Below are 26,792 nucleotides of genomic sequence, written 5' to 3' on the forward strand. Positions count from 1 at the left end.
GAATTAGGTATCAATGAATGGAAGTAGATTATATCAATAATAAGGAAAAGAAGCAGTTGGATGCAAGAGATACTGAGAAGGACGGATATATATTTTGGTCCCATTGATATGGGAAAGAAAGGAGAAAAGATAATTACTATTTAAATTGTAGGTGATTGGAAGAATTAGAGTAAACAAATAGGTCAGGAGAAAAGATATATTTTGAGGCAAAGATGAGTTCAGTTTGAACGTATTGGTTTGAGATTTAGTCTCTTAAAGCTGAATGTGTACAACAGTAGGCACTTAGTGAAGCTATGGTGAAATGTCATAGGGCCTGTCAAAAGAAAAAATGTAAGATGATGTTAATTTTTTTTTTTTTTTAGAATTTTTTTCCACAGTATATATGCATGAGTAATTTTTTTTATAATATCCCTTGTATTCATTTTTCCAAATTATCCCCCTCCCCCCCGATGACAGGCAATCCCATGCATTTTACATATGTTACAATATAACCTAGATACAATATATGTGTGTAAATACCATTTTCTTGTTGCACATTAAGTATTAGATTCCTAAGATATAAGTAACCTGGGTAGATAGACAGTAGTGCTAACAATTTACATTCACTTCCCAGTGTTCCTTCTCTGGATGTAGTTATTTCTGTCCATCATTGATCAACTGGAAGTGAGTTGGATCTTCTTTATGTTGAAGATTTCCACTTCCATCAGAATACCTCTTCATGAATAAAAGGTCAAGAATTGCAAGGGAACTAATGAAAAAAAACTCAGAGGAAGGTGGTCTAAGTATACCTGATCTAAAGCTATATTATATAGCAGCAGTCACCAAAACCATTTGGTATTGGCTAAGAAATAGACCGGTAGATCAGTGGAACAGATTAGATACAAAGGACAAAAAAGGGTACATTTATAGCAATCTAATCTTTGACAAACCAAAGATTCCAACATTAGGGATAAAAATTCATTATTCGGAAAAAACTGTTGGGAAAACTGGAAATTAGTATGGCAGAAATTAGATATGGATCCACACTTAACACCATATACCAAGACAAGATCAAAATGGGTCCATGATTTAGGCATAAAGAGGGAGATAATAAATAGATTAGAGGAACAGAGGATAATCTACCTCTCAGACTTGTGGAGGAGGAAGGAATTTATGACCAGAGGAGAACTAGAGATCATTATTGATCACAAAATAGAAGATTTTGATTACATCAAACTAAAAAGTTTCTGTACAAATAATACTAATGCAAACAAGATTAGAAGGGAAGTAACAAATTGGGAAAATATTTTTAAAAACAAAGGTTCTGACAAAGGTCTCATTTCCAAAATATATAGAGAACTGACCATAATTTATAAGAAACCGAACCATTCTCCAATTGATAAATGGTCAAAGGATATGAACAGACAATTCTCAGAGGAAGAAATTGAAACTATATCCACTCACATGAAAGAGTGTTCCAAATCACTACTGATCAGAGAAATGCAAATTAAGACCACTCTGAGATACCACTACACACCTGTCAGATTGGCTAAGATGACAGGAACAAATAATGACAAATGTTGGAGGGGATGTGGGGAAATTGGGACACTAATACATTGCTGGTGGAGTTGTGAAAGAATCCAGCCATTCTGGAGAGCAATCTGGAATTATGCCCAAAAAGTTATCAAACTGTGCATACCCTTTGACCCAGCAGCGCTACTACTGGGATTATATCCCAAAGAAATACTAAAGAGCGGGAAGAGACATATATGTGCCAAAATGTTTGTGGCAGCTCTTTTTGTTGTAGCTAGAAACTGGAAGATGAATGGATGTCCATCAGTTGGAGAATGGTTGGGTAAATTGTGGTATATGAAGGTTATGGAATATTATTGCTCGGTAAGAAATGACCAGCAGGAGGAATATAGAGAGGCCTGGAGAGACTTAAATCAACTGATGCTGAGTGAAATGAGCAGAACCAGAAGATCACTGTACACTTCAACAACAATACTGTATGAGGATGTATTCTGATGGAAGTGGAAATCTTCAACATAAAGAAGATCCAACTCACTTCCAGTTGATCAATGATGGACAGAGGTAGCTACACCCAGAGAAGAAACACTGGGAGGGGAATGTAAATTGTTAGCACTAATATCTGTCTGCCCAGGTTGCATGTACCTTCGGATTCTAATGTTTATTGTGCAACAAGAAAATGATATTCACACACATGTATTGTACCTAGACTATATTGTAACACATGTAAAATGTATGGTATTGCCTGTCGTCGGGGGGAGGGAATAGAGGGAGGGGGGGTAATTTGGAAAAATGAATACAAGGGATAATATTATAATATATATATATATATATATATATATATATATATATATATATATATATATAAAATAAAAAAATTAAAAAAAAAAAAAAAAGAATACCTCTTCATACAGCATTGAAGTGTACAGCGATCTTCTGGTTCTGTTCATTTCACTCAGCATCAGTTGTTCTAAGTCTCTCCAAGCCTCTCTGTATTCCTCCTGCTGGTCATTTCTTACAGAGCAATAATATTCAATAACATTCATATACCATAATTTACCCAACCATTCTCCAATTGATGGACATCCATTCAACTTCCAGTTTCTAGCTACTACAAAAAGAGCTGCCACAAACATTTTGGCACATACAGGTCCCTTTCCACTCTTTAGGATTTCTTTGGGATATAAGCCCAATAGCAGCAATGCCGGGTCAAAGGATATGATGCACAGTTTGATAACTTTTTGGGCATAGTACCAAATTGCTCTCCAGAATGGCTGGATTCTTTCACAACTCCACCAATAATGAAGATACTGTTTCTTAAAAATTATTTTCTGGAAGGCCACTGAGATGGACATTTGTATCACTCATTATTCATGAATTTAGGCTTCCAGGGATATTGGGTCTCAATGATTATTGCCTTACATTATAGTTACTATTATTAGAGATTAACTCATTAGTATTTTCTGAGAGAGAAAAATATTTCTTCATTCTTATTTCTCCTTTCCATTTAGCCTACATGCCAGCTCAAATGGCCACCCCTGTCTGTTGAATAAACTTTGGATTTTTCTGCTGTTGTTCATGCTATTATTCTCTGTATTAAGAAGAATTGTTCAAAAGACTATTAGGCCAATTTCTATAGCAGAAAAGCCATTATTCTACCTTACTGTGCAGTTTCCCAAGGACTTCTCCCTTTGCTTCCCACACCTAGCATCATCACAAAGGAGCCCCTTGGAATCCACCTTTTACCTGAAGGATCCTGTACCTCTCTCATTGTAGCAGTTGCCCATTGTAACTAAATTGTGCTATTCTCCACAGGTTCTTCTTCCATCTCTCCTATTTGATTCTCCCCTGCAGTGCCTCTTGGAACTGTACTCTGAAGTTCCTGCCCCTCTGTTGATAAGTCCACTCCTAACCTGATTCCTCTCCCCTTTCTTTCTTACTCTTTCTCTCCCACAGTGTTGGCCAGTATAACTGAAACCGATTGTTTTGGATGTAAGCAATTAATTAGATTCATGGGGAGAAGGGAAGGTGTGGTTGTGAGTCAAAAATGATGCTGAAATTTATTTGCAAGATACCTAGAAGAATATGATGATACTTTTAACATAAACTGAAGAATTAGTAGATTTTGAAGGGAAAAAAGATGTTCAGTTTTAAGCATTTAATTTAAAGTGTTGATAGGGAGAGGTACATATGCATAGGCAGGGCAGTCAGTTGGAAATTAAGACTAGTATTTGGGAGAATGTTGCCTAGGCAATAGGAATCAATTTGAGGCTGATCTTTATGAAGTTAAATATTGAAATTGTAAAAAACAGATAAGGTTGGAAAGCAGAGAACAGAACAGGGTCAAACTGTACCATGGAAAAAGGAAGAATAGTCAGAAAAAGACATTGAAAAGATAACTCACCGAGAAAGAGAAGCAAGAAGCTTCAAAGTCTTGGAACCTAAAGGAGAAAAAAGAATCAAAGAAGAGAATTGTCCATAATAGCACATGTAGAGAAGTTAAAGAGGATGAAGACTAACATGAAGCCTTTAAATCTAGTATTTGAGGTAGTTATTGCTAAATTTATAGAAAGCTATTTACTTAGTAGCTAGAAGCCATATTACAAAGATTTGGGATAGTGTTAAAGAAGCAGATCTAATAAGTGTAAACAAGTCTTTGTAAAACGTCAGAAATGAAGGGGGAAAAAGTGGCATCAAAATATAAAAAGAGGTGTTGTTTGTTTTGTTTTGTTTTTAACAAAGTTTTTGCTTTAAAGTAGGATAGATCTAAACTTGGGGGGCAAAGAAGAATTAACAACATGTTTTTAATAAGTTCATGCTACTAGCTGCAAATGAACTATCTCAAGTTACTAGAAGTACTAGAAGATGTGATTGATTGTCCAGCCATTGTGAGTAATCTTTGAAAGATCTTAGAGAACAGAAGAGCTAGATGTTGTAGGGCAAGTGTTTTGACTTTAAAAGGGGGGAGAGGAGAAGTAAATATAGTCTGTATTCTGTAGGTCAAGTACCATGACTGAGAAAAGAACTTTTCTGAAAAAATTGGTTTAATACCATGTTGGAAAGAAGCCTCTAGTGAAATATTTCAAATCCGTGATTAATGTTTTGATAAATGATTTGGATTTGTAGAAAGTACAAAGACTAGATTGGATACGGATATAGATGACAGAATCAAAATTCGAAAGAACTCTACAAACCACAATGCTGTAAAAAAAAAAAAAAAAAAAGACAAATTTATAAGGATTAATGTAAAAAGTTACACTTATGTTCAAAAAAACACAACAAATTTAAGATGAGAAAAACTTGTGTAGATAGCAATTCATCTATAAAAGATCTGGAAGTTTTTATGAATAAGTCCAGAATGATTCAGTCTTGTAAATATTACTCTGATTACCTATTCTGTCTGCTGGTTCTTTCCATATCTGTGGATGTAGACTTGGTAACAAACTTATTTAGGATTAGATAAGGTCTTCTCTCACTATCAATAACTATCTTGAGTTACAATTCCCTATTAGCCATTTGTGCTCTGTCATTTTCAATCTGATAATCATTCTCTGTGGCAGAGAAAATAGGAATTATTCTAACTTGTGTCTATTATCATTACATCTACCAAAATTTCTGCTATCCCTTTTGATCCTTTTTTTTTTCCCCTCAACAAGTCTCAATAAGGCTTAAAAAAATCTAACACCTTCTCTTTATCCTTAGCATTTATTACTGATTTCTACTTTAGTACTCTAGACATTCTTATATATAATCATACCATGCTTTTGCATTTTTTCCTTTGCTTCCATCTTTTCAGTCTTTTTAAAAATTTCCATTGTTTAATGACTTTCTGCATGCATATCAGTTTTTTTACACATCTCCATATTCTTCCTTATTGAAATTATTTCCATTTATTCCAACTTTAATTCTTGAGAGCTTCTTGCCCTTTCTTCATTGATTTCCCTTATACAATCTTACTTATTGGAGTTTTAACTAGCCTTTCAATATACCCTTTGAAATCCATTCTCCCAAAAATCTAGGATACATATCAGACTAGGATTTTCTTTCTTTTTTTTGAACTTTTGAACTTTAAGATGGTTTAGTCATTTCCCCTCTCTTCCTCTCTCCCCCCGCCCCGGACTATTGTTAATGTTTCTACTTCATCAACCAGTTTTTTTCCTTGGTCTGAGAATAGCAGTTAAAGCAGATTAAGAACAGTTCAAATCCAACCTCAGATACTGGTTCAGACTAGATCAGGCTCAAATATTAGTATATCACTCAGAGTTTTTGTGAGAATCATACAAGATAGTATATGTAATAGATATGATATAGTGACACAAAGTTATTGAGTATTGAAAATGGGTAGTATGTGTAAAGTGCTTAACATAGTTCCTGGCACATAGTAGTTAATGTTTATTTCCCCTTCCCATTTCCTCAGTCATTTAAAGGAAATTAGTTATTTAGGGCATAATTTAGCAGACGTTGAGAAAATGAAATTATCCAGTCACTTAGATCATATCTCCATGCAGGCTTGTGATCTGTTTAGTAAACTCATATATTTCTTCCTTCTGTCTTGGTTGTTTTTATCAGAAGAGTATCATTTCTATTTTTCCTTCTGTTGATTCTCTCCCAAGTGCTTTCACTATTATTCATATGAGCAGAAACATTTAATATTATTCAGTTCTATTCCACTCCCCCTTTTTTTCTGCTCCCAATGAATAAGCTTTCCAGGACCATATTCCATTCATTAGTCCCTTCCTATTAAGACTGATTCGTATCTATGAGGTTAGATTTGTCTTTTATTTGCCTTCATCAACTACATATGATAGGCAGAATAGAACAAGCTAGTAAAGAGTGACAATTGAAAATGAAAGAGACAGAAAAGCAAGAACTCAGAGAAAATAGGAAGAGATGGGATCATGTCTCTAATACTAGCTAAGTTACTTGGGAGGAGAAGCGGAATAGGAATTGGTTATCCAATAAAGAAAACATAGTATAGAGGATGAAGCATTTAAAAGTAGAGTTCTTACTCTATTGCTAAGAGTAGAGCAATATTAATATTGTTCAACAATAGAGTATATTGTTGAACTGGCCATTTAAGACTAAAGAGAAGAAGGAAGAGAAGCTAGAAGTTAGGCATACACATTGAACTGAGAGATGAGTAAGAAATAGAGAAAATTAACATTATGATTGAGATAAAATATAAGTTAAGAAGTAAAGGACTTTTTAAAAAGCAGTACTCTGAAAAGGGATTTTCACAGTTAAAAATCATGGCGGTGAGCAGTTTGAATGATGTTGAAATCTAGAGTGTGATTTACTTTGTTGGGTGGAACAAGTAAGGTGAAGATAGAAATGATGGCAGTTGTGGGAATTAAGGCCAGGGGGTTAAAAGGGAATTAGAAATGAGAAAATTAGTTGCCATAAAAGATAACAAAGTTCAGGAAGAAGAGAAAGACTGAAGAATTCAGGGAGAGTCCTCCAGAGACAGTTGATGACAGGAACTAAATTTGAGGAAAAAGTTGTAGGACCAGTGGTGTTATAACACAGTGGTACTGAAATTGGAGTTATGGAACCCAAGTTAAAAATCTTAGATCTACCACTTAATTATGTTATCTTCAGGTTATTATTATGGGATCCTCACTTTTCTTATCTGTAAAATAGAGGGTTGGATTGGATCACTTTTGACTTGTAACTCTGGGTCTTTGACATAAGAAAAGATTTGAGAATTTTTTTTTGAAAAGTAAAATTTTAATTACCATAAGAAAATGTAAGGACTATAGGAATAGAGTGTGCTGACATTAAGGGAGGGGATCCCAAAGGAAAAATAAAAAATCACCAAGATCTGGAGTCAGTTGGAATGAAAGTACAGGGAATAATTGAGCCATGAGAGTACAGAGTTGGGGGGGGGCAGCTGGGTGGCGAAGTGGATAGAACACCAGCCCTGAATTCAGGAGGACCAGAGTTCAAATCTGGTCTCAGACACTTCCTAGCTGTGTGACCTTGGGCAAGTCACTTAACCTCAGCCTCAGAAAAAAAAAAAAAAGAGAGAGAGAGAGTACAGAGTTGGAAGATACTTTTTAGAGCCCTGAGGTTTTAGTTGCTTATATTACCAGGAGTGGGACAGTGACTTGGGCTCTAGAAGGGAAGCTGAATTGATTTTAGGCTAATTTTATAAGCATCTCTCAGAGGAATCATTTGTCACAAGGCCAAGATCTTTAGTCTGTTAAGCTCTAATTCTAATACTGAGCATACTGTCAACACTTAAGTGGAAGAGTTGAATTGTTTATAGAAAATCTTTATTATAATCCTTATTTTATTTTTTTAAAACAGTCTATTTATACTGATATCTCAGAAGTCAAGTGGCCCAGTCGTGATACTCATGATGCAGCGATTTGTATGGATGATAGCTCTGTGAAGATTTCATCTTTAGATGGTCATGCTTATCTTTGTCTACCTAAACAGCAGCATGAATTTACTATACATTTTTTATGCAAAATCAGCCAGAAGTCTCACTCACTAATGGTACTACCAGAAAAAAAGAATAATAATTTTAAAAAAGTACATCACCAGTGGAAAAAAACAAGTAAAAGCTGTATGTTTCAGACAACTTCTGATGGACAAAGTTTACAGAATAAGGAAAATAATTCACACTGCCATATCATGAAATCCAAGGAATTATTAGGGGCAAATAATTTTGTAAATGAATCTGAAGGGAAAGAGATGACACCTTTGTCTCACAAAAAATACACATTTGTGTACACATGGGTGAAACAGCGCTGGTCAATAGACTCATGTCCAGAACAATGGAAATATCCTTTATCTTTGGCACTTGACTTTCTTCAAGCTGATCAGAAAGTTAAACAGATCACAGTTTCAGCATCTGATATTTCAAAGGAAGATGAAGAGGTTTCTGTTCTTCCTAGAGCTCTTCCCCTCAGTTGTCATAATCCACATCTGCACAGGTAATGAAAGAATTGCTTTTCAGAAGAGTTCTACCATAAAAACTAATTTAACATTCATGTTTTGAAAAATTCTAAAGCTCTTAAATATTAAGTTTCAACTCTTAAAATGGATGTAATAAAATTTATTATTTTTAAGGAATTTTTTTATATATCTCTAATAGCTTTTTTAGCAGAATCTTTGGGGTTCTCTAAGTATACCACCATATCATCTGCAAATAGTGATAGTTTGATTTCCTCATTACCTACTCTAATTCCTTTAATCTCTTTCTCGGCTCTTACTTTATATATCATTATTTTTTAGTTTATTCATTTTCAATCAAGCTATTACTATAGTTGTTTAGATCATAAACCTAGAGCCCAATTTGTTTTTCACTCATTTCATGACCCCATTTCAGGTTTTTTTGGCAAAGCTACTGCAGAGGTTTGCCATTTCCTTCTCCAGCTCATTTTACAGATGAGAAAACCGAGACAGAGATAAGTGATATGCCCAGGACCATATTAGTAAGTGTCTGAGGCCAGATTTGAATTTGGGAGGATGAGTTTTCCTGATTCTAGGGCCCAGCACTCTATCCATTGAACCACATATCTGCCCTCAAAGTTCTAGCTTTGCACTGTTTCCCCACACTCCCCCCCCAAAAAAAATCCCAAGCCAACAATTATTCTATACCATTCATTCTTAGTCCCAGATGCTAGAAGTAATTAGTATCAAAAATAATAATGCTTTATAGTTAAACAAAGCATCATTTGTGTTATGATTTTCAATCCTTATAACAACTCTTTGAAGTAGAAGTTGTGTCTTGTCCAAGTTCATACTTAATCCATATCCAGTGCTCTTTTCACAAGAAAAAGATGTCTAGTAGATGGTTGAAATCTTATCTATCACCAATATTAAAAGACATATGCCATAATGATGATAAATCCTGAAGATTTATCATTTTAATGCAGAAAAAATATAGAAACTACTTCAAAGCCCCTAAAGATTGGTTAGTTCTTATGACAATAATGTACCACAACTTTTGATATTCTTGGAAAAAAAGAATCCATCAAAAGAAACTTAAAATAATTAAAACATCTAAACTGATTCTTTAAAATTATTGCTACCTTTTTTTAATATATATATTATTTGTATTTCTCCCCCTTCCAGAGGTTTATTCTTTCAAATATAGAATACAAAAAAGGGAGGAAATTTTCATTTTCAACCAAATCTGATTCATTATTAGAGTCAACTCACCTCTAGAAAGAAAGTGTGGTGCATTCTCATGTCTTTGGTGCCAATTTTCCACCAGGCTGATTTGGCTTGACTGTATAATTAATTATATTAGAATTTTATAATGATAATACAGAAAATCTTCAAAATTTGTCTCCTGGAATTTTCTTTTGAAAATGTAGTTTGATTTTTCTCATGTTCTGAATTTCATAGGGGAAATCATTATATGATAATAACATTATGTTGATTTTTCCAGGTAAACATAAGGAGTACTCTTAAAAATAATTCCATATTTGTTTTTACTTTGTAACAGATGGAATTTCTCTGATTCATCTTTGCAGGAACAAGAATATACTTATCCTGAACTTGCAAAAGTAGTATGGTATAAAGGTACATTATTTAGGTAAGATACTCATGTGGTACACATTGTTAATTTTTTTAAAAACTAAATTTGAAATAAACTGAAATTTAATAAAAATTTCATTCTTGCCAGCTGAGCAAAGGATTTATATTTTTTCATAGTTATCTTTATGTTCATATGTATATAAGAAAAAAAATCAATTTTGGTTTAACATTGATCCTTCTCTAGATTAACTCTTGAAACTGTGAACTCAATAGAAATTTTTCCTGGGGATGGATCCATTCTCAAATCAGAAGGAACTTTTTTGGGAAACTATTTCACATTCTCTTCAGCACACAAAGAATCAGAACAAGTAGGTCTTAATAATCATTATCTCCACACAACTCTATTGTTGGTTGAGTAGATGTTTCTGATAGTTGTGATACTTTTGTTTGGCTTTTTAAATTGTAAAGATATACTTCATGAAATAAATTGTCTTGCAATTCATTGTGTTGTGATATATTGCCCAGTCATGGCACAGACTGCATTGTCATCCAATTTGCAAAATTTTGTTTTAATTTTGTTCTTATTAGCATGGATTGCTCATTCTTGGCAGCTCACTGACAGTATCCTTTTACCCTACTGTACTTGATTTGCCTGTGCAGTCTTGCGCGAAAACATAGTTTCCTCTAGCATATGATAAAAGTTTATGAACAAAAGTTTATAAACCAGTAGCATTTTAGCACAATTTTAAAAATATCAATAAATATTAATAAAATTATTCTTTTTTGAATTTTCTGATCATATGAATGCATGAAGAATGTGATAGATCATGCTTAGTACTGGTAGAAGATAATAGTGGATATAGAATGATAAAACATATTTAAATAATAGACTTTAACTTACCCAGGAGACATTTGCCATCTCTCTCTTAAGTGATATCATTATATTGTCTTACTTTTCTTTGCAATCATAGTAAACAGAATTTTCCTACCATCTATAGTAGAATGGAAAATTGGATAAATTGCTTAATAAAACCAGTGGGAGAGATAGTTGAAAATTAAGTTAATCTTAGCCTAAGGTGTAAACAGAAATATAAAAAAGTAAAATATTATTATGACATATAATAACAACAATAGTTAGTATTTATATAGCCTTTTAAGTTTTGAAGTGCTTGACACAGCTAGTAAGTTTCTGAAGCAGGGTTTGATACAAGTCCAGTACTCTTATCTGCAGTATCAGTAGCTGCCACAGATATAAGTAATATCCTACTCTGTAAAATAGTAATATGTGTCCTTTGATGCAAGGTTCAGTTATAACAAAGCAATTTTACTTTCTTGTTCAATTAAAGTTTTATTCTCCCTGTTTGTTAAGTTTACTTTTATATTTAAATGAAAAGAGTTAAGGCATAATTGGACTTTAGTAAACTAAGGTTTAAAATTATTCAAATTTATAAATACAAAGTGAATAGTTTGGAAAGATACTAATAATTAGGGGACAACAAGAAAGACTTAATGTAGAAGGTGATGTTTGAGCTACTTGAAGAAAACATATTGAATTGATAGTAGCATTTCATATGTTTACTTGAAAAATTCAATATAATGCCAAACATAGGGGCAGGACCAATGGAAAAGCATGGAAACATGAAGTATATTTTATATGAAGAACTGAAAAAAAAGCTTTTTTGACTATTTATAGAGCAGGGTGAAGAATGAGATGCAGCAAGGCTAGAAAAAATAAGTTCAGGACAGGCTCTGAAGGTCTTTCAGAGCCAAACAAAAGAGTTTAGGTTTTCTCCTAAAGATAAAAGGAACAGTTTTCAGTAGAAATGTAATATGCTCAAAGTACAAAAATTATTAACAGTCTTGGATAAACAAAAGTGGAAGCAATTTGAATTAATTAGACTATTAAAGTAGTCTAATAATTACAATAAGCTTTGTGAGGATAAGAAAGGGGATCAGTTAGAAGAGATGTTGTGAAGATAGGAAATTCTAAATTTAGCAGCTGATTGTATGTGAAAAATGAGGGAGAATTAAGAACCGAGGAGAGTAGAAATGGTGCTGCCTCCCACAGAAGTAGTGAAGTTTGGACATGTTGAGTTTGAGATGCCCCTGGGACAAGGAGTTTGAAATTTCCATTGAGTAATTGGAGAGATATTGGGATATAGAAATGTAAGTCATCCACATAAAGATGATAATTAAACCCAAGTGAAAAATTATTATTTGCCAAGGTTGCCAAGAGAGATTATAGCAAGAGAAGTCTTAGGACAGAATGTTGGGGAACATTCACATTTGATTTCATTCCAAATTTTAAATAGTCCTTTTGAAGTAACATCTATGACTAGAACTGGATATATCTCAGTGGTATATTAAAGTTAGCTCATACCAGCTTAGAAGAGCCAATTGTTAAATTTTCAGTGTGAATGTTTACACATCTGAAATTGGCCAGCACTACAAATCAGAGATTATTTATTGTTTTGTTGACTGTCTAAAAATATAGGAGAAAATATTAGTTATGCCTTGTTATTTATGATAAAAACTTCATTTTCTGTAAAATGCAGTGGGAGTGTGATGGCCTAATAATTACATGCTTTTTAATTGTCAGTAATTGTGCTAATTCAGAATTAATATATTTCTAACTACATTTCAGAGAGAAGAGAAAATGTATTCAATAAAAAACCTTCCTCCAGATAGACCAGGGCATTCATATTCTGTTTGTTCCCTTATTACACAGGCCACCAGGTAAGCCATCTACTTTCATCTTTATGAAATACTATACTAACACATTTTTGTGTTACTTACGGAATAAGATCTGGGTCTGGTAGGTACTATGAAATGGTTTCATCTTGAGTAAGCAACTTTACCTTATAGTTTCCCATAAATAAAAATCTAAAGTCACTAATTTCTGGTCTTTGAATTCTAAAATTCAATGACTTAGTATATTTTTGAACCAAAAAATTAGGCATATCAATAAGAAAATACTTACATGCCTAGGACATAGGTATATCTTTATATTTTCTATCTCCCATTTAGAGCTTCAACTAGGAAAAAACCTAAGGCAATGCAAGTCTCAGAGATTAGTTTATGCTTCACATTGATATTTTTCTCTTCCTAGTAAGTAAACTCTGCATAGGGAAGGTTAAAAGTCCTTTGAGGACATTATATTCCCACTGTCTCCAGGCATAGCTTATGACTTCCCTTTAACTGGTTATGGCTCTTCCTTAAAGAGGATATTTGATTGACCAGTCCAATTTGGAATCATTTCATAGATGAAACTAAAATCTCTAGCACAGCTATCAAGGGGAATTGAGAAGTAGCATGAAATAAGAGAGAGACTCAGGAACACTTGACTCCAAATCATTCTAACAGATGCTGGCTGTGTGATTAGTGATTGACAAGTGACAAGTCAACCTCTCACTACCTCCAGAAAACTGTCAAGTCTATAAATTATATTTATGTTGAGAGTCAGCATTGTTGAAAAGAGTTTCTATATTGGAAGCTCCTCATACTAAAGAAATCACAGATCCAAACATTTTTTTATTTTATTATTTTTTTTTTAAATAATAATTATGGAAATCTAAGAGGAATATTTCCTGACTGAGATATTAAATGAAAAGGCAGCAACTAAAACTCCCTTCTTGAATCTTAATTATCAATTGTGGGGAAAATAAAAGATTATGGTAAATTCTAATGCAAGTGAATGTTGTTTTTGATCTGAAATATTGTATGATCCCGTGAATGAAGTTACTTTTAAGAGCTAGAATGTGCAACTTGAGTTGTTTATATTTAACTAATTTTTTTCATATTTGCAGAATTCTTCAACATTGTGTCAAAATTAGACTTTCTTTAAGCCATAACTATAATATATGCTGCTGGAAAATGGTATGTACTTGGCTCAACAGAAAAAAATAATTTAATCCTCAAAACAAAGTACCATCTACCACCTCTGATATGTTCTTTTAGAATTTTCTCTTTTTAGAGATATTTTAAAAATATAAATGGAATTCTTGGTACTCAACTCCAGTTCAGATTCCTTCTGTGTTTTTTCCATTTGGTATGAGCAGTGGTCTATTTATATTCTGAAGTGCTGTTGCCATATCTTTACCTAGTATATCAAATAATGAGATGTAGAGTCTATATAGAATATCTGGGCCTCCTGGTGATAATCATTACTATTACTAAGAAGAATAGAACCTTAGAATTGCTGGTGAAACTATTTCATATTAGTTTTTATTCTAGTTTCAAACACAATAATGTTAGGATAATCTAACTTATTTGTATTTTATATGTAGTTGTTTTCAAAGTCATTTTCTCAATTGTTTTTTGCTATTTTTAAAGTGATAATGCTCATATTTCAATCATACTCTTCCATGATATTTTACAGATAAACTTAGGCTCCAATGTATTGCTCTTGGTTCCCATGTTTCTCCACCAAGCAAAGGAGAACATGTATGTGTGTGAGACAGACACAATGTTTGAAATTTTTCACTGTTATTATAAATATTAGCAGTAATCTTTTGAATATTTTCCATCTTTCAAAATCTGCAGCTTGTTTCGGTAGACTTGAATAGGAACTACTGTTATCAAATATAATTTCTCATTTTTATCCATTTTAGACTAGATTTTGACTTTCAAGGCCAATTGCTGGTCTTAACTTCACACAGATATCTTATTTGTAAATGACTCCCAAACTAATAACCAATTAACTTGTCGGTTATGATATATGTAGTCCATATTTTGTGATGTAGGTTAGTGCTTCCCATATTTTAATACCTTCTGACCCTCAGAGAAAGTATTTAGTCATATGAAAACATGCTCCAAAACTTTAATAATTAGAAAAATGCAAATTAAAGAAACTCTTTGCTTCTGCCTCATGCCAATCATATATTGGTAATGTTGACCAAGAAAGAAAGGAAGGAAGGAAGGAGAAAGAAAGAAACAGATGTTGGAAAGGCTATATAGCAAAGCAGGTACATTAATTGCACATTGGTGAAACCATGAATTGAGCCATTCTGAAGGACAATTTGGAACAATACCATTATCAGATCCATACCCCAAAGAGGTCAAAGAAAAAAAAGAAAAGGACCGATATGCACAAAAATATTTGTAGGAAATGTGTTTCTGTTTATGCTTATATAATAGCAAAGAAACTAAGGTGGTGCTTATCATTTTGGAAGTGGCTGAACAAATACAGGTATATGAATAGGATGAAATACTGTTTGTACTATAAGAAATGTTGAAAGGGACGGTTAGTTGTCTTGCTAGTCTACATCAATCAGTACTGCCCTCAAACAAACATTGGTTGCTATTCAGAGAATGCAGGGTTTTGTTTAGTTGTAAGGAATGAGCTGATGACTGAGACCTCCAACTTGCTGTTAGGATTCTATCCCTATGATTCTAGGGATATTAACTGATTACTCTCAAATTTTGATTGGTTGTCTAGTACCAAATTTATCTACCACATAATTTGATTGGTAGTTAGTTATGTAAACTATTGCCAAAAATTGTTTACATTATTTTTAATTGTTTTTTAATTGTTTACATTATTTTTTAATTGGTAGACTGTCATTTCTGGGCTTTTACGTGTTTTGTCAATTGTTATGGGCATATACATTTTCAAGTGTATTACATAAATATCTATCTTGTTATTGAAAAACAACCTAACAGTAAAACAACTTGGTCAAAACATTTCAGTCATAAAATAGAGGCTTAAAACAAAATGGACTTGTTCATGCAAAGTTAATGTACTTTGTCTCACTATGACTTATATGAAATAAAAAGTGAGCAGAAGAAAAACTGTATACAATAACAACATTGATAAACAAACCACTTTGAAAACCTTGAAAGCTTCATTCAATGCAGTGATCAACTAATGATGAAGCCTTGATAGTCAGGTAATGGACTTGGTACAGAATGAGGCTATGCATACATATTTATTACAAGGGTTTTGATTTTTGCTTTTTCAGTCTTGGAGAGATGGGAAGGAGGAAGAACAAAATAAAAACCTATTTTTAAAAAATGTTATGACAGTGTAAGAGGGGAATTGTGAATAACAGGAAAAAAAGCTAAAACAACAACATTTTGGCCCTCTTTATATTGAATCACCACCCTGCCTTTGAGTTTGTTTGTTTGTTTGTTTTTTCTTAATGCTGAAACATCAGAAATGATGTTATCTGTTGGGGTGGCATTACATGAGATAGCTAATCTAAAAAGGGGTCTTTTCTGTTATTAGCCAGCAATAGGCCTGTCCTATCAAAAGGATATTACATTTCCATTCCTATCTTCCTTCCCAGGATTAGCTCTATCCAGTCCTAAGGTATCCCATACCTAATTCACCTCCTGGCTAAACTAAAACTTATATAAGCTGCCCTTCTGTTCCCTTGGAGACTCTATGTGTGGAAAATTTTGTAACAAACTCAATAAACTCTTGTTGGTTCCTGGATATATGGTACTGTGTTTGGGTTAAAAATAATTATTTTGATCTCTACATTGGAAGTTCATTGTGAAAATTGCTTTCCAAGATAGTTAAATATCCCATGAAATTATGTTATCTTTCAACTCCTTTGTCTCAGAGAAAACTTATGTGACACTTAAATTTAACTAAAACTAATTCATGTCTTTGGTTTTCATTTATAGCAAGAATTTCAATCTGGATGTTCAGTTATATTCATGTGTAATATTATTTTGTTCAGTTATAGTTTATATTTACAATTATGTGATTGGACAAAAGTCACAAATTAAGATAAATTAACATTCATAGATGGTCTTAGAATTATTAGTATCCTTTTTTCCCCCTCACTCTCACTAGAGAAGCAGAAAGAGGCCAAACAAGTTTGAGTCTCCTGAATTTTATGTATTTCATGAGTAGCCAGTCTTGTGTTGTTAAGCCTCTTTTTAAAAACTTATTTTTTAACAAATAAGCATTAATATCTCAGTCTCACAAACCTCATCGCTAGAAAAAGCCTTGTAACAGATATGCTTGGTCAAGTAAAATCGATTTCCACATTAGTTTTTATACTTCATTCTGCATCTTGAGCCCATCACTTTCATCAGTTTTTTTGGAATCAAGATTGACCATTTTTTAATCAGAGTTTTTTTTGGTCTTTCCAAGTTATGTATTATGCTGTTATTGTATAACTTATTCTTTTGGTTCTGCTTTCTTCACTCTATCAGTTCATACATAGATTTTTCTGAAACATCATTTTTCATTGTATTGTATCGTTCTTCTACACTCATATATCACAAGTTGGTTAACCATTCTCCAATAGATGAATTCCCCTTTAATTTGCGATCCTTTGCCCTTACCAAAAAAATTATTATAAATATTTTTGTACTTAACAGTTAAGCCTTTCCATCTTGAATGGACCCGGTCTTCAGAGAGCAGGTTTTCATCCAGGCCATATCAAAGTTTTTCCATTGTTGAAAGCAGCCAAGGCCTATAGTTTGCTGCAATAGCCTTCAAGAACCTAGAGTCACAAAATACTAAAAATAGCCTATGGAAGGCACTGAGAAACTTTAATGATTTTTCTTTGGAAATTGCATAGAAGATTAATTTCTCAGTCTCACAAACCTCATCTCTGGAAAAAAAGCCTTGTAACATTTATGCTTGGTCAAGTAAAACCAATTTCCACATTAGTTTTGTTTTTTGTTTTAAATAGATGCTCATTCTACATCTTGAGCCCATCACTTTCATCAGTTCTTTGGAATCATGATTGGCCATTTTTTAATCAGAGTTAGGCATGGAGGGGTGGAGTCTTAAAATGCTTTTTAGTTGACTATTTAAATCTTGTTTATGAATAACTAATGTTCTTTTTTCAACTTACTTGGTTTTAGGTTTCTGGATCAAATAAAAGGAATATGCCAGTGCTTTTGAGGGAGACACTCATTCCCATGATAGGAAGTTTTTTTGTGTATTCTGATGATAAAGTATTTGCTATCTTTTTGGATGGTGTTTCCCTAACCCTAATTTGGAATTTCAGAAAGACACAGGTAAATATATTTCAGGGCAATCTGCCTTTTTTATTCTGGATCTCCAACAGGGTATGTCTCTTCAACATTCTACATGTAAAAATATAAAACCTCTTTCCCCACTATTTTCAATATTGAATTGAGTTAAATAAAACCTATCAAAAAATTGGATAGTTTAATAAAGATTTCAGTTGATATCTTTATCAATTGATAAAGATAAAGAATTTAATAAAACCTATTTTAAAAAAACCTCTAGCTTCTGCCATTCTAATCTTCAGCAAATGCTGTTGAATCCCTTCTTAGCTTGGCATTACCACATTGGAAAAAGTGAGGGCGGGAGGGAGTCCCTTTTACTTGTCTGGAGCAGCCAAAAAAAAAAGGAAGAAAGAAAAAAGGAGAGGAATATCAATTCCATCATCTGTATGGGATGGACAGTCCAGGTTCCAAGGTATTATTCCCATTAGAGAAATTAAAATATTGTATTTCAACAGGTTAAACATTCTTCTATAGGTCAGTTGAAAACCTGAATATTGTAACTTATTTCTTTGACAAATTGTTTTCAGTACTATCAAATAATTTTTCAAATATTCTTTTCAATGGACCTGGGTTCAACTTTGACTTCATACTCTTTATTAGTGGTATAATCTTGAGCAAGTCATGTGATCCTTCTCTGTCCCAATTTATTCATTTCTAAGATGAGGAAAATAATAATAGTACCCACCCTCCCAGGATTTCTTGAAAGAATAAAATAAAATATTATTTGTTAAAGTACTTTGTGAACTTTTAAGTGTTCTCTGTAAATGCTAACTTTTATCATTGTTTTTCCTAATTTGGGAACTGTGTGTTTTTGTAATTGAAATATGGATGTCCATTCTTCCCCAGAATACAAAAAAATTTTTTTTTAAATGAAGAAACATGTAATGTTAACTCTGCTTCCTTGATAAAATACTCAAGTCTGGAAGGGACTATACTATGCTTTCTTGATATGTTTTAATAATTTAATTAACTTCATTTTATTTCTCTTTGTTGGGTTGTCTTGATGTAAGGATAATTTGTCAAAATAGTGTCCACATCCCAAAGTAAAAGTATTAATTGCATTTAAATTATCTGCTAATTCTTTGCTAGTTCAGTTACTTGCTGAATATTTCTCTATTGTTCTTTGCATAAAATAGGAATATTTTATCAGTTTTAGACTTGTTGGAGCTTTTAAAAAATCTTTCTCCTCACTTTTTTTTAGATAAATCAAGGTATTGCCTTAGGTTGGTGTAAATTAACTCTCCCAGATGGACAAGATCATTTAATTCAAATTGAACATCCTGGAAAATTTGAAAGGTACTATAGTAAAATTTATCTTTTCCTTCATATATTCATGTATAATAATAATATAAATATATTTTATTTATATAAATTTAAGTTAAAACTTTAAAAATATAAATAATTTTTTAAAAAATATATAAATAATTTTTAAAATTAATTTTTACTTGTCTGTCAGAAATTGAGTTTTATCATCTAATTGTTAACATTAATAACATAAAATATATATTGGTAAAAGAAAACATCTCATTAAATAGCAAAGTTTTCTTTCATATTGACAGTACTGTCTAAGGTAGAACATATCTTAAACAACAAAAAAGATGTATGGATGCTATTTCTTTTTTGACAAATTTAATACCTTGTCCAGACAGCTTTTAAGGCTACAACTTAAACATTTATTTGACAAACTGACTGAAGCAGGTATTTTTTATATTTATATATGCACTGATTAAAATTTTAATTTTTAAAATTAATATATATCATACACATATATGTTATGTTAAAATTTAATAAGGTTTTTTGTGTGAAACTTATAAAAATAAATTTTTTAAGAAGCAATTAAATTGAAATTCATTTTATTTGGAGAGAATGATCTTATAAATGAAATTGGATTTTCTGTTTAAAATTTGTTGAATATTTCAAGTTATTTTTTTTCTCCTACTGAATAAGGATCTTTTATTATGGCATAAAAATAAAAGTTGAATTAAATTTAGATAGTTTAAAATTTTAGAAATTTTATTACTTAACACTTTATCTGCTTTTTCATTACTAGTCTTTTCCCCAATAGTCTTCAAGAGTAGGTTTCCATTCTCTGAAGTAGGTGATTTAAATGATTTCCTTTCCTAATTACTTGTATTCAACCTAGGTATGTGACAACAGTAGTAACTTGGTGCAAGAGTCTCACTCAGACTAATCTTCAGGAGATTTTCACATATCCTCCATCATCACCTGTTACTGAAAAAAACTGGTATTCTTGATAATTTTCTACCTACTTTATGTGTGTATGGAACATAATCAATAGTGACAGCTTGAAAAGCTGTGTTTGTGAATCTAGAGAAAGTTTTTTTTTTTTTTTTTTTTCGCTTTCCCTGAGTAAATTATCTGTTAGAGTAATTTAAATGTGGTTATTTTATCATTTTTCACAGCTCATTGAACCTAAAAACTATAGAATGAGTTTTAAACAAAAGTGTTACTAATGATATTTTATATAATTTAGCAATGGAGTCCTCAGACTAAAATGCTTGGTAGCAAAAAGCTATGTGATATATTCAGTTATCATTTTTATGCCAAAATTTAAAAGATTTTAAAAATAATCTACAGGCCAAGGTTTTAGACCAGAAATCTAAAGTTCTTTTTTGTTCCAAATCCCATGATCATATGATTTTGCATACGTTTTGACTGCTTTAGGGAAATCCCAAATACATGCTGAAATACCATGTGATTTTAGAGACCTTGATGTGATTGTCCTATCTAAAATAAATTTATAAATCCACAAGTATTGAGCTTCCTTGCCCAACATTTTTATAGGAGTTTTCAGTGGCGCAAAAGAAATAGGAGAAAGTCCTTACTGTCCTCTTTCTTACACGTTTTTTTCTAGTAGAAAAACAAGACAAACACGAATAGAATGGTTAGAAAAAAAGTTAGGTGCATTAGAAATTGAAAAGAGAAAAATCAGCCTGGGTGGATTAATTGGGTGAAATTTTATGGAGAATTCATTTAGCCTTGAAGATAAGATTTTAATAGATGGAGAGGAAAAGATTTTTTTGAAAATAAGAGGAACAAGATGAGCATGCCTTATAAAAGTAACAGTTAAGGGAAGAACTTAACTGGAGTCAAGTCATGTGGAGGTAAAATTAAGTAGAAAAGATTGCCCCAGATGATAGAAAACCTTGAAAGTAAGATAGAGAATTTGAATGAAATGTCATCAGTATAATTTCTTGAGCAAAAGAGTGGTATTTGTAGATGGACTTACTGTTATTAAAATTTTTGTTGTTGAAAATTATTCTGGCAGAAGAATGAAAAATGAGTTGTAATGGTGACATTGAATTTAACACCACCAGGTAGAAGGCTTTACACAGTAATTCAAGTGTGAGATTCTTTGGACCTAGCCTACAGTGGTGATAGTGAGTGCAAATACAGATGTAATTCTTTACATATGTTTATTAGATCAAAATAAAAACCAACAAATTTATTGAGTTTTTTACCCAATAAAACCTTGACTACTCAGGATGCAGTGTTCTCCAGATTCTATGAATCCAGAGGTGGCTGGGGAAAAGAACCTTTTTGGTAGCCACAAATCTGCTTTTTCTTCTTATCACTTTCCCCACCACCATCCTTAGCAACCAACAAAAAATGAAAACAAAAAACTGTAGATCCATAGGTTACAACCAAAATATTAGAAATTTCTTTCATTCAAAAGAAAAAGAATCCTTCAAATTAGATAGTTTAAAAGACCAAGTCTTAAAAAACAACAACAACAACAAAAAAAAAAACTTGGCTGTGGAATGATACTGGGCACATAATGAAAAATTATAGGAGACAAGGGATAAGGAAAGAACTTGAAGGAAAAAAAATCAGCAGAAGTCACAGTTTATAGTTGAATCATTTCAGCCCTGTCTATTCTGTTTAGTCCCATTTGGGATTTTCAGAAAGATACAGGAGTGATTTGCCATTTCCTTTTTCAACTCATTTTGCAGATGAGGAATTAATCTGTTAAGTAATTTGCCCAGGATCACACAGCTAGTAAGTGTCTGAGACCAGATTTGAACTCATGAAGCTGAGCCTTCCTGATTCCAAGCTCAGTGCTGTATCCCCTAGCACCACCTAACTGTCTTAGAGATGGCAGTAATGGACAGTGTGGGGAGCAGCAATGAGGAATACCAACTGTATGCTGTGGAGAAATATGAGAGGAATCAATGAAGAAATACAATGTAGGCAAATGGCTGTCTAAATTTACTCAAATAATTGCTTTAAGAACATATCTATTGCTGATTTTAGAGGGCCAGAGAGGAATAATAGGCAAATAGTCACCAACATTGTATATAACTATTCAAATTATATGTAACAGTATGCTTGAAGGCACAAGAAATCCTGCATAAGTTAAGAACAAATGGCCTCCTTGGCAGTGTCTCAATATTGTTACAATCTGCATACCTCTCTATTTCTTTAGGATCCAACCACGAAAGTGGGTTTTATTTAGAATATTAAGTATAATTACAGAAGATATTTCATGGGGAAAAAAAATGATGCCTTGTGCTTGCCCTACATAGGATTTTCCCACTTAATTGTGTAAAGATCTGGTTTCCCTTCATTCTGTCTTTTATGACAAAGCAACATACAACTGAATAGTAATATTGAAGTTAGGTTTTTTATAAAATCAAATTCAAGTGGGTAACTTGTCAGTATTTATTTATCCCTAATTCTCACTTTGTCTGCATAAATATTTCATCATAGTAATTGGTAGTTTGAAACCTTGAAAAGATGAACAAAAAGATTCTTAAATTCTGTTTAGTTAAAAAAAAAAAAAAAAGAAAAAAGAAAGTATACCTTTTTGAAAGATTTCCATCAAAAAAAATTTTTTTAAGTCCTGACACTTTATCTAACCAATTACTGTTCAAAGTAATGCATTTCTTGATACTAATCATATTATTGTTTGTGCAAGCCCCTGTGTAATCACTCCTGAAGATCCAAGGGCTTATAAAAACATGACTTCACAGAACTTATAGTCTACTTGGAAAGAGGAAAAACTAACTTGGAAAAGTTAAATAATAATAAAAGATATATTAAGTAGCAGTTAATGATAATATAATTGTCATATTCAAGATTGTGTACATATGACTCCTTAGAAAAATAAGGATAGTATCACATATGCGAGCTTTCTGTTAGTAAAATTGAGCAAAAATACATTAGCAAAATAATTACACAACCTTTTAGTTGTAAACTTATAAGGGGAGGCGTAAGGGAAAAAGCATTTATTAAATACCTCCTGTGTTAAGTACATTTACAACTAATACTTCACTTGATCTTAATTTATTCTTTGTTGTTGTTGTTGCAGGTCTGTTACTTCTGAACTTGAAAAAATACGAAAATTTAACTGTATCCTTTCAAAGTTAATTCTTATTGTACATCACTATTACCTCTTTAAACTCCATTCTAATGCCAATGCTAACATTTTATTGGATTTTATGATCTTGAAAAGGACCTCTGAAGGTCATATAGTATTTATAATTCCCTGATTTTGAGAAAACTAAGGTCCAGATGAAGTAGAAATTTGTCTGTCACACATATAATAAGTGGCAGAATCCACAAACTCTGATACTAAATCCAGTATTCTTCCCACAGCACCACATTGTTAGGGTTGATGAAAGAAAAGCAAACAGCTTTTCTTTTTGTAAAGTGCACATTGTATCTGTTTTTCTTAGACATTTTTTGGTCTTATGAAAGCTACATATATTATACCTTTCTTTAGGTTCAGGTTAAGCAGAATCATTGTACTCTGCTAACTCTACTATAAATTTGTCTCTCACACACACACACACACACACACACACACACACACACATATTTTAAACTCTTCATAATGAAAACTGCCCTTGAAGACATGCACTTGATTTGTGCTCCCCTGCTCATTTCATTTTCATAGAAGTGTTAGTCTTCAGTGAGTGGATATACTAGCAAAATGAGTACAATCTTCTTTTAAAAAAAAATTTTGTCTTTGATTTTAACATTACCTACATTTTCCAAAGTATCTTTTCCCTCCCCCTCCCTTGTAACAAAGAATTAAAAAGAAAAAGAAAACAGTTTAGCAAAATTAACTAACACATGAGAATAATCTGACATTATCTGTAATTTACCACACCCATACTCTTCCAACTCTGCAAGGGAAGTAAGTCCCATTTGTCTTGTATTTGGTATTCTCGGTATAATTTCACAACATTCATTTAAGCGTTGTACATTGTGTACATTGTTTTCTTGGTTCTGCTTACATTTTTTTCAATTCGTAGAAATCTTTCCATGCTTCTCTGTATTTATCATATTTAATTCATTCTTTCTTCAGCATTCCATTACATTCATGTTCCACAACTTTACTTATTCCAATATCAATAGCTGTCACTTGGCTTGTTTCCAATTCTTTGCCACTACAAAAGTACTACTGTAAATATTTTTGTGATCTTGAAGTCAATTGATTTTGAAGCATGTGCCTTAACAGTAAGAATTTGTAAATCAGAGGATATAGTTATTTTAATTGTTTCAAATAATTACAAATTGCTTTCTGGAATGGATGAACCGATTTATAGCTTCACCAACAAAATATACTGATGTGCTTCTCTTTCTATAGCTCTTTCAGCAATGATTATTCTTTCTAAAAAAATTTCTTTCTCAATAGTATTTTATTTTTCCAAATACATGTAAAGATAGTTTTCAATATTTTCTCTTTTTTTAAATAGCTTTTTATTTTCAAAATACATGCAAAGCATTAATAATTGTGGAAATATGTATAGAAGATCTGCACATGTTCAACACATATATTGAATTACTTGTCTAGGGAGGAGGTAGTGAGAAAGGAAAAAAAATTGGAACACAAGGCTTTGCAAGGGTGAATGATGAAAACTATCTATGCATGTTTTGAAAGTAAAAAGCTTCTTTAAAAAATGAATGCAAAAATAGTTTTCAATATTCACCCTTGCAAAACCTTGTGTTCAAAATTTTGCTCTCTCCCTTCTCCCCATCTCTCTCTGCTAGACAGCAAGTAATCCAATATAGGTTAAACATGTGCAGTTCTTTTAAATATATTTCCACATTTATCATGCTGCACAAGAAAAATCAGATTAAAAGGGGGGAAAAAATGAAGCAAACAACAATAAAAAAAGGTGAAAATACTATATTGTGATCCACATTTAGTACCCATATTCCTCTTTCTGGATGCAGTTGGCTCTCTGTATCACAAGTCTATTGGAATTAGCCTGAATTACTTCATTGTTTAAAAGAGACAAGTCCATCACACTTGATAATCACATAATCTTCTTGTTGCTATGTACAATATTCTCTTGGTTCTACTCACTTCATTTAACATCAGTTCATGTAAGCCTTTCCTGGTCTTTCTGAAATCTTGCTGATTGTTTCTTACAAAACAATAATATTACATTACATTTATATACATTGCATTCATATGCCACAATGGCATGCACATCCATTCAGTTTCTAGTTCCTTACCACTACAAAAGACTACTACAAACATTTTTGCACATGTGGGTCCATTTCCCTCTTTTATGATCCTTTTATAATCTCTTTGGGATATAGAAACAGTAGTGAGACTGCTGGATCAAAGGATATGCACAATTTGATAGCCCTTTGAGCAGAGTTTGAAATCAGCATTAATTATGTCAGATTTATAATTTTGTTTTGTGTAAGTTAAAACCTCAAGGTGATTTGATTTTCATTCCTCTTTACTATCATTAGTGACTTATCTAAAAATATAAAAACCATTCTTAACTTCTGAGTAATAGGTGGCTAGATTTGGCCTGCCAGTTGTAATTTGCTAACACTTGAATCTTAGTATTATATGTGGTTATTAATACTTTGCAGTTCTTTTGAAAGTTGTTTTTGGTTTGGTTTTTTTCTCATATTCTTTTACCACTATATCCATATTGGGGAATGCCTATTGGTCTTATGCATCTGTTTGTTCCTAATAACTATTGACTGTCAGACATTATCAGAAACATGATTCACAGATTTTTTTTTCTCCCCAACTCATTATTTCCTTTATCCTAGATATACTGACTTTGTTGATACAAAGTAAACACGTTCTTTGCATATTTTTCCATTTAATTAAAAAAAAATTTGCATTAAAAAAATCATTAACCCAAAATTTTGGTTTTAATGGTTTTTTACATTATAAAAATCTATATAGATTTCATATATTGCTCTTTAAAATTTTCCTGAAGTTTCTATATTACATAACTGTTAAAAGCATAAGTTTCAAAGGCAGTTTGTTAGTCAAAAGACTTCTAAAAATGAAAAAAGAATATGTTCCTTAATTAAACAACTTAGTTTTATTGGAGAACAACAGTGTCCTAAATAAGATTTCTACTAAAAAAACTGAGCAGTCTTCTGGTAGTTCCAAACCACAATCTTCAGAACCCTGTAGCTTTTTTGAAGAAGCTAATCAAAAGAATGTATCATTAGCATTGAAGAAAACCTCAGAAATCCTTCAGGATATTGAATCTCTAATAGTCAGTTCCAAAAAGTAAAAATAGTAATTTTTTTTTTTAATAAAAGGTTTTAACTACATCATATTCTTAAAGTTGTGTTTTGTTGGTACAAATGATTATCCTCGAGGATTATTTGTATACAAAATTATCATGAAAATTGAATGGGAGGGCAGCTAGGTGGTGCAGTGGATAGAGTACCAGCCCTAAAATCAGGAAGACCTAAGTTCAAATCTAGATTCAGACACTTAACACTTCCTAGCTGTGTGATCCTGGTCAAATCACTTTACCCCAATTGCCTCATCA

At 32.2% G+C, this 26,792-nt stretch overlaps 1 protein-coding gene across 4 annotated transcripts in view; it reads left to right on the plus strand.

The window, feature by feature from the left end:
• Positions 1 to 26,568, plus strand: part of C1H5orf34 (chromosome 1 C5orf34 homolog) — a 35,052-nt gene extending 8,484 nt beyond the window's left edge. For 3 of the 4 annotated variants that reach the window (XM_074282563.1, XM_074282562.1, XM_074282565.1), the window contains 10 exons: positions 7,819 to 8,450; positions 9,971 to 10,060; positions 10,247 to 10,370; positions 12,647 to 12,738; positions 13,809 to 13,878; positions 17,830 to 17,985; positions 19,202 to 19,296; positions 20,144 to 20,245; positions 23,333 to 23,373; positions 26,329 to 26,568. In XM_074282563.1, the coding sequence (XP_074138664.1) occupies positions 7,819 to 8,450; positions 9,971 to 10,060; positions 10,247 to 10,370; positions 12,647 to 12,738; positions 13,809 to 13,878; positions 17,830 to 17,985; positions 19,202 to 19,296; positions 20,144 to 20,245; positions 23,333 to 23,373; positions 26,329 to 26,528 (1,602 nt within the window). In that variant the 3' untranslated portion in view covers positions 26,529 to 26,568. The remainder of the gene's footprint in view (positions 1 to 7,818; positions 8,451 to 9,970; positions 10,061 to 10,246; positions 10,371 to 12,646; positions 12,739 to 13,808; positions 13,879 to 17,829; positions 17,986 to 19,201; positions 19,297 to 20,143; positions 20,246 to 23,332; positions 23,374 to 26,328) is intronic. The other variant, XM_074282564.1, reaches the window with a different exon arrangement.
• The last annotated feature ends 224 nt before the right edge of the window (positions 26,569 to 26,792 follow it).

This window comes from Sminthopsis crassicaudata, chromosome 1 (genome assembly GCF_048593235.1).
Source record: "Sminthopsis crassicaudata isolate SCR6 chromosome 1, ASM4859323v1, whole genome shotgun sequence".
Taxonomy (NCBI): Eukaryota; Metazoa; Chordata; class Mammalia; order Dasyuromorphia; family Dasyuridae; genus Sminthopsis; species Sminthopsis crassicaudata.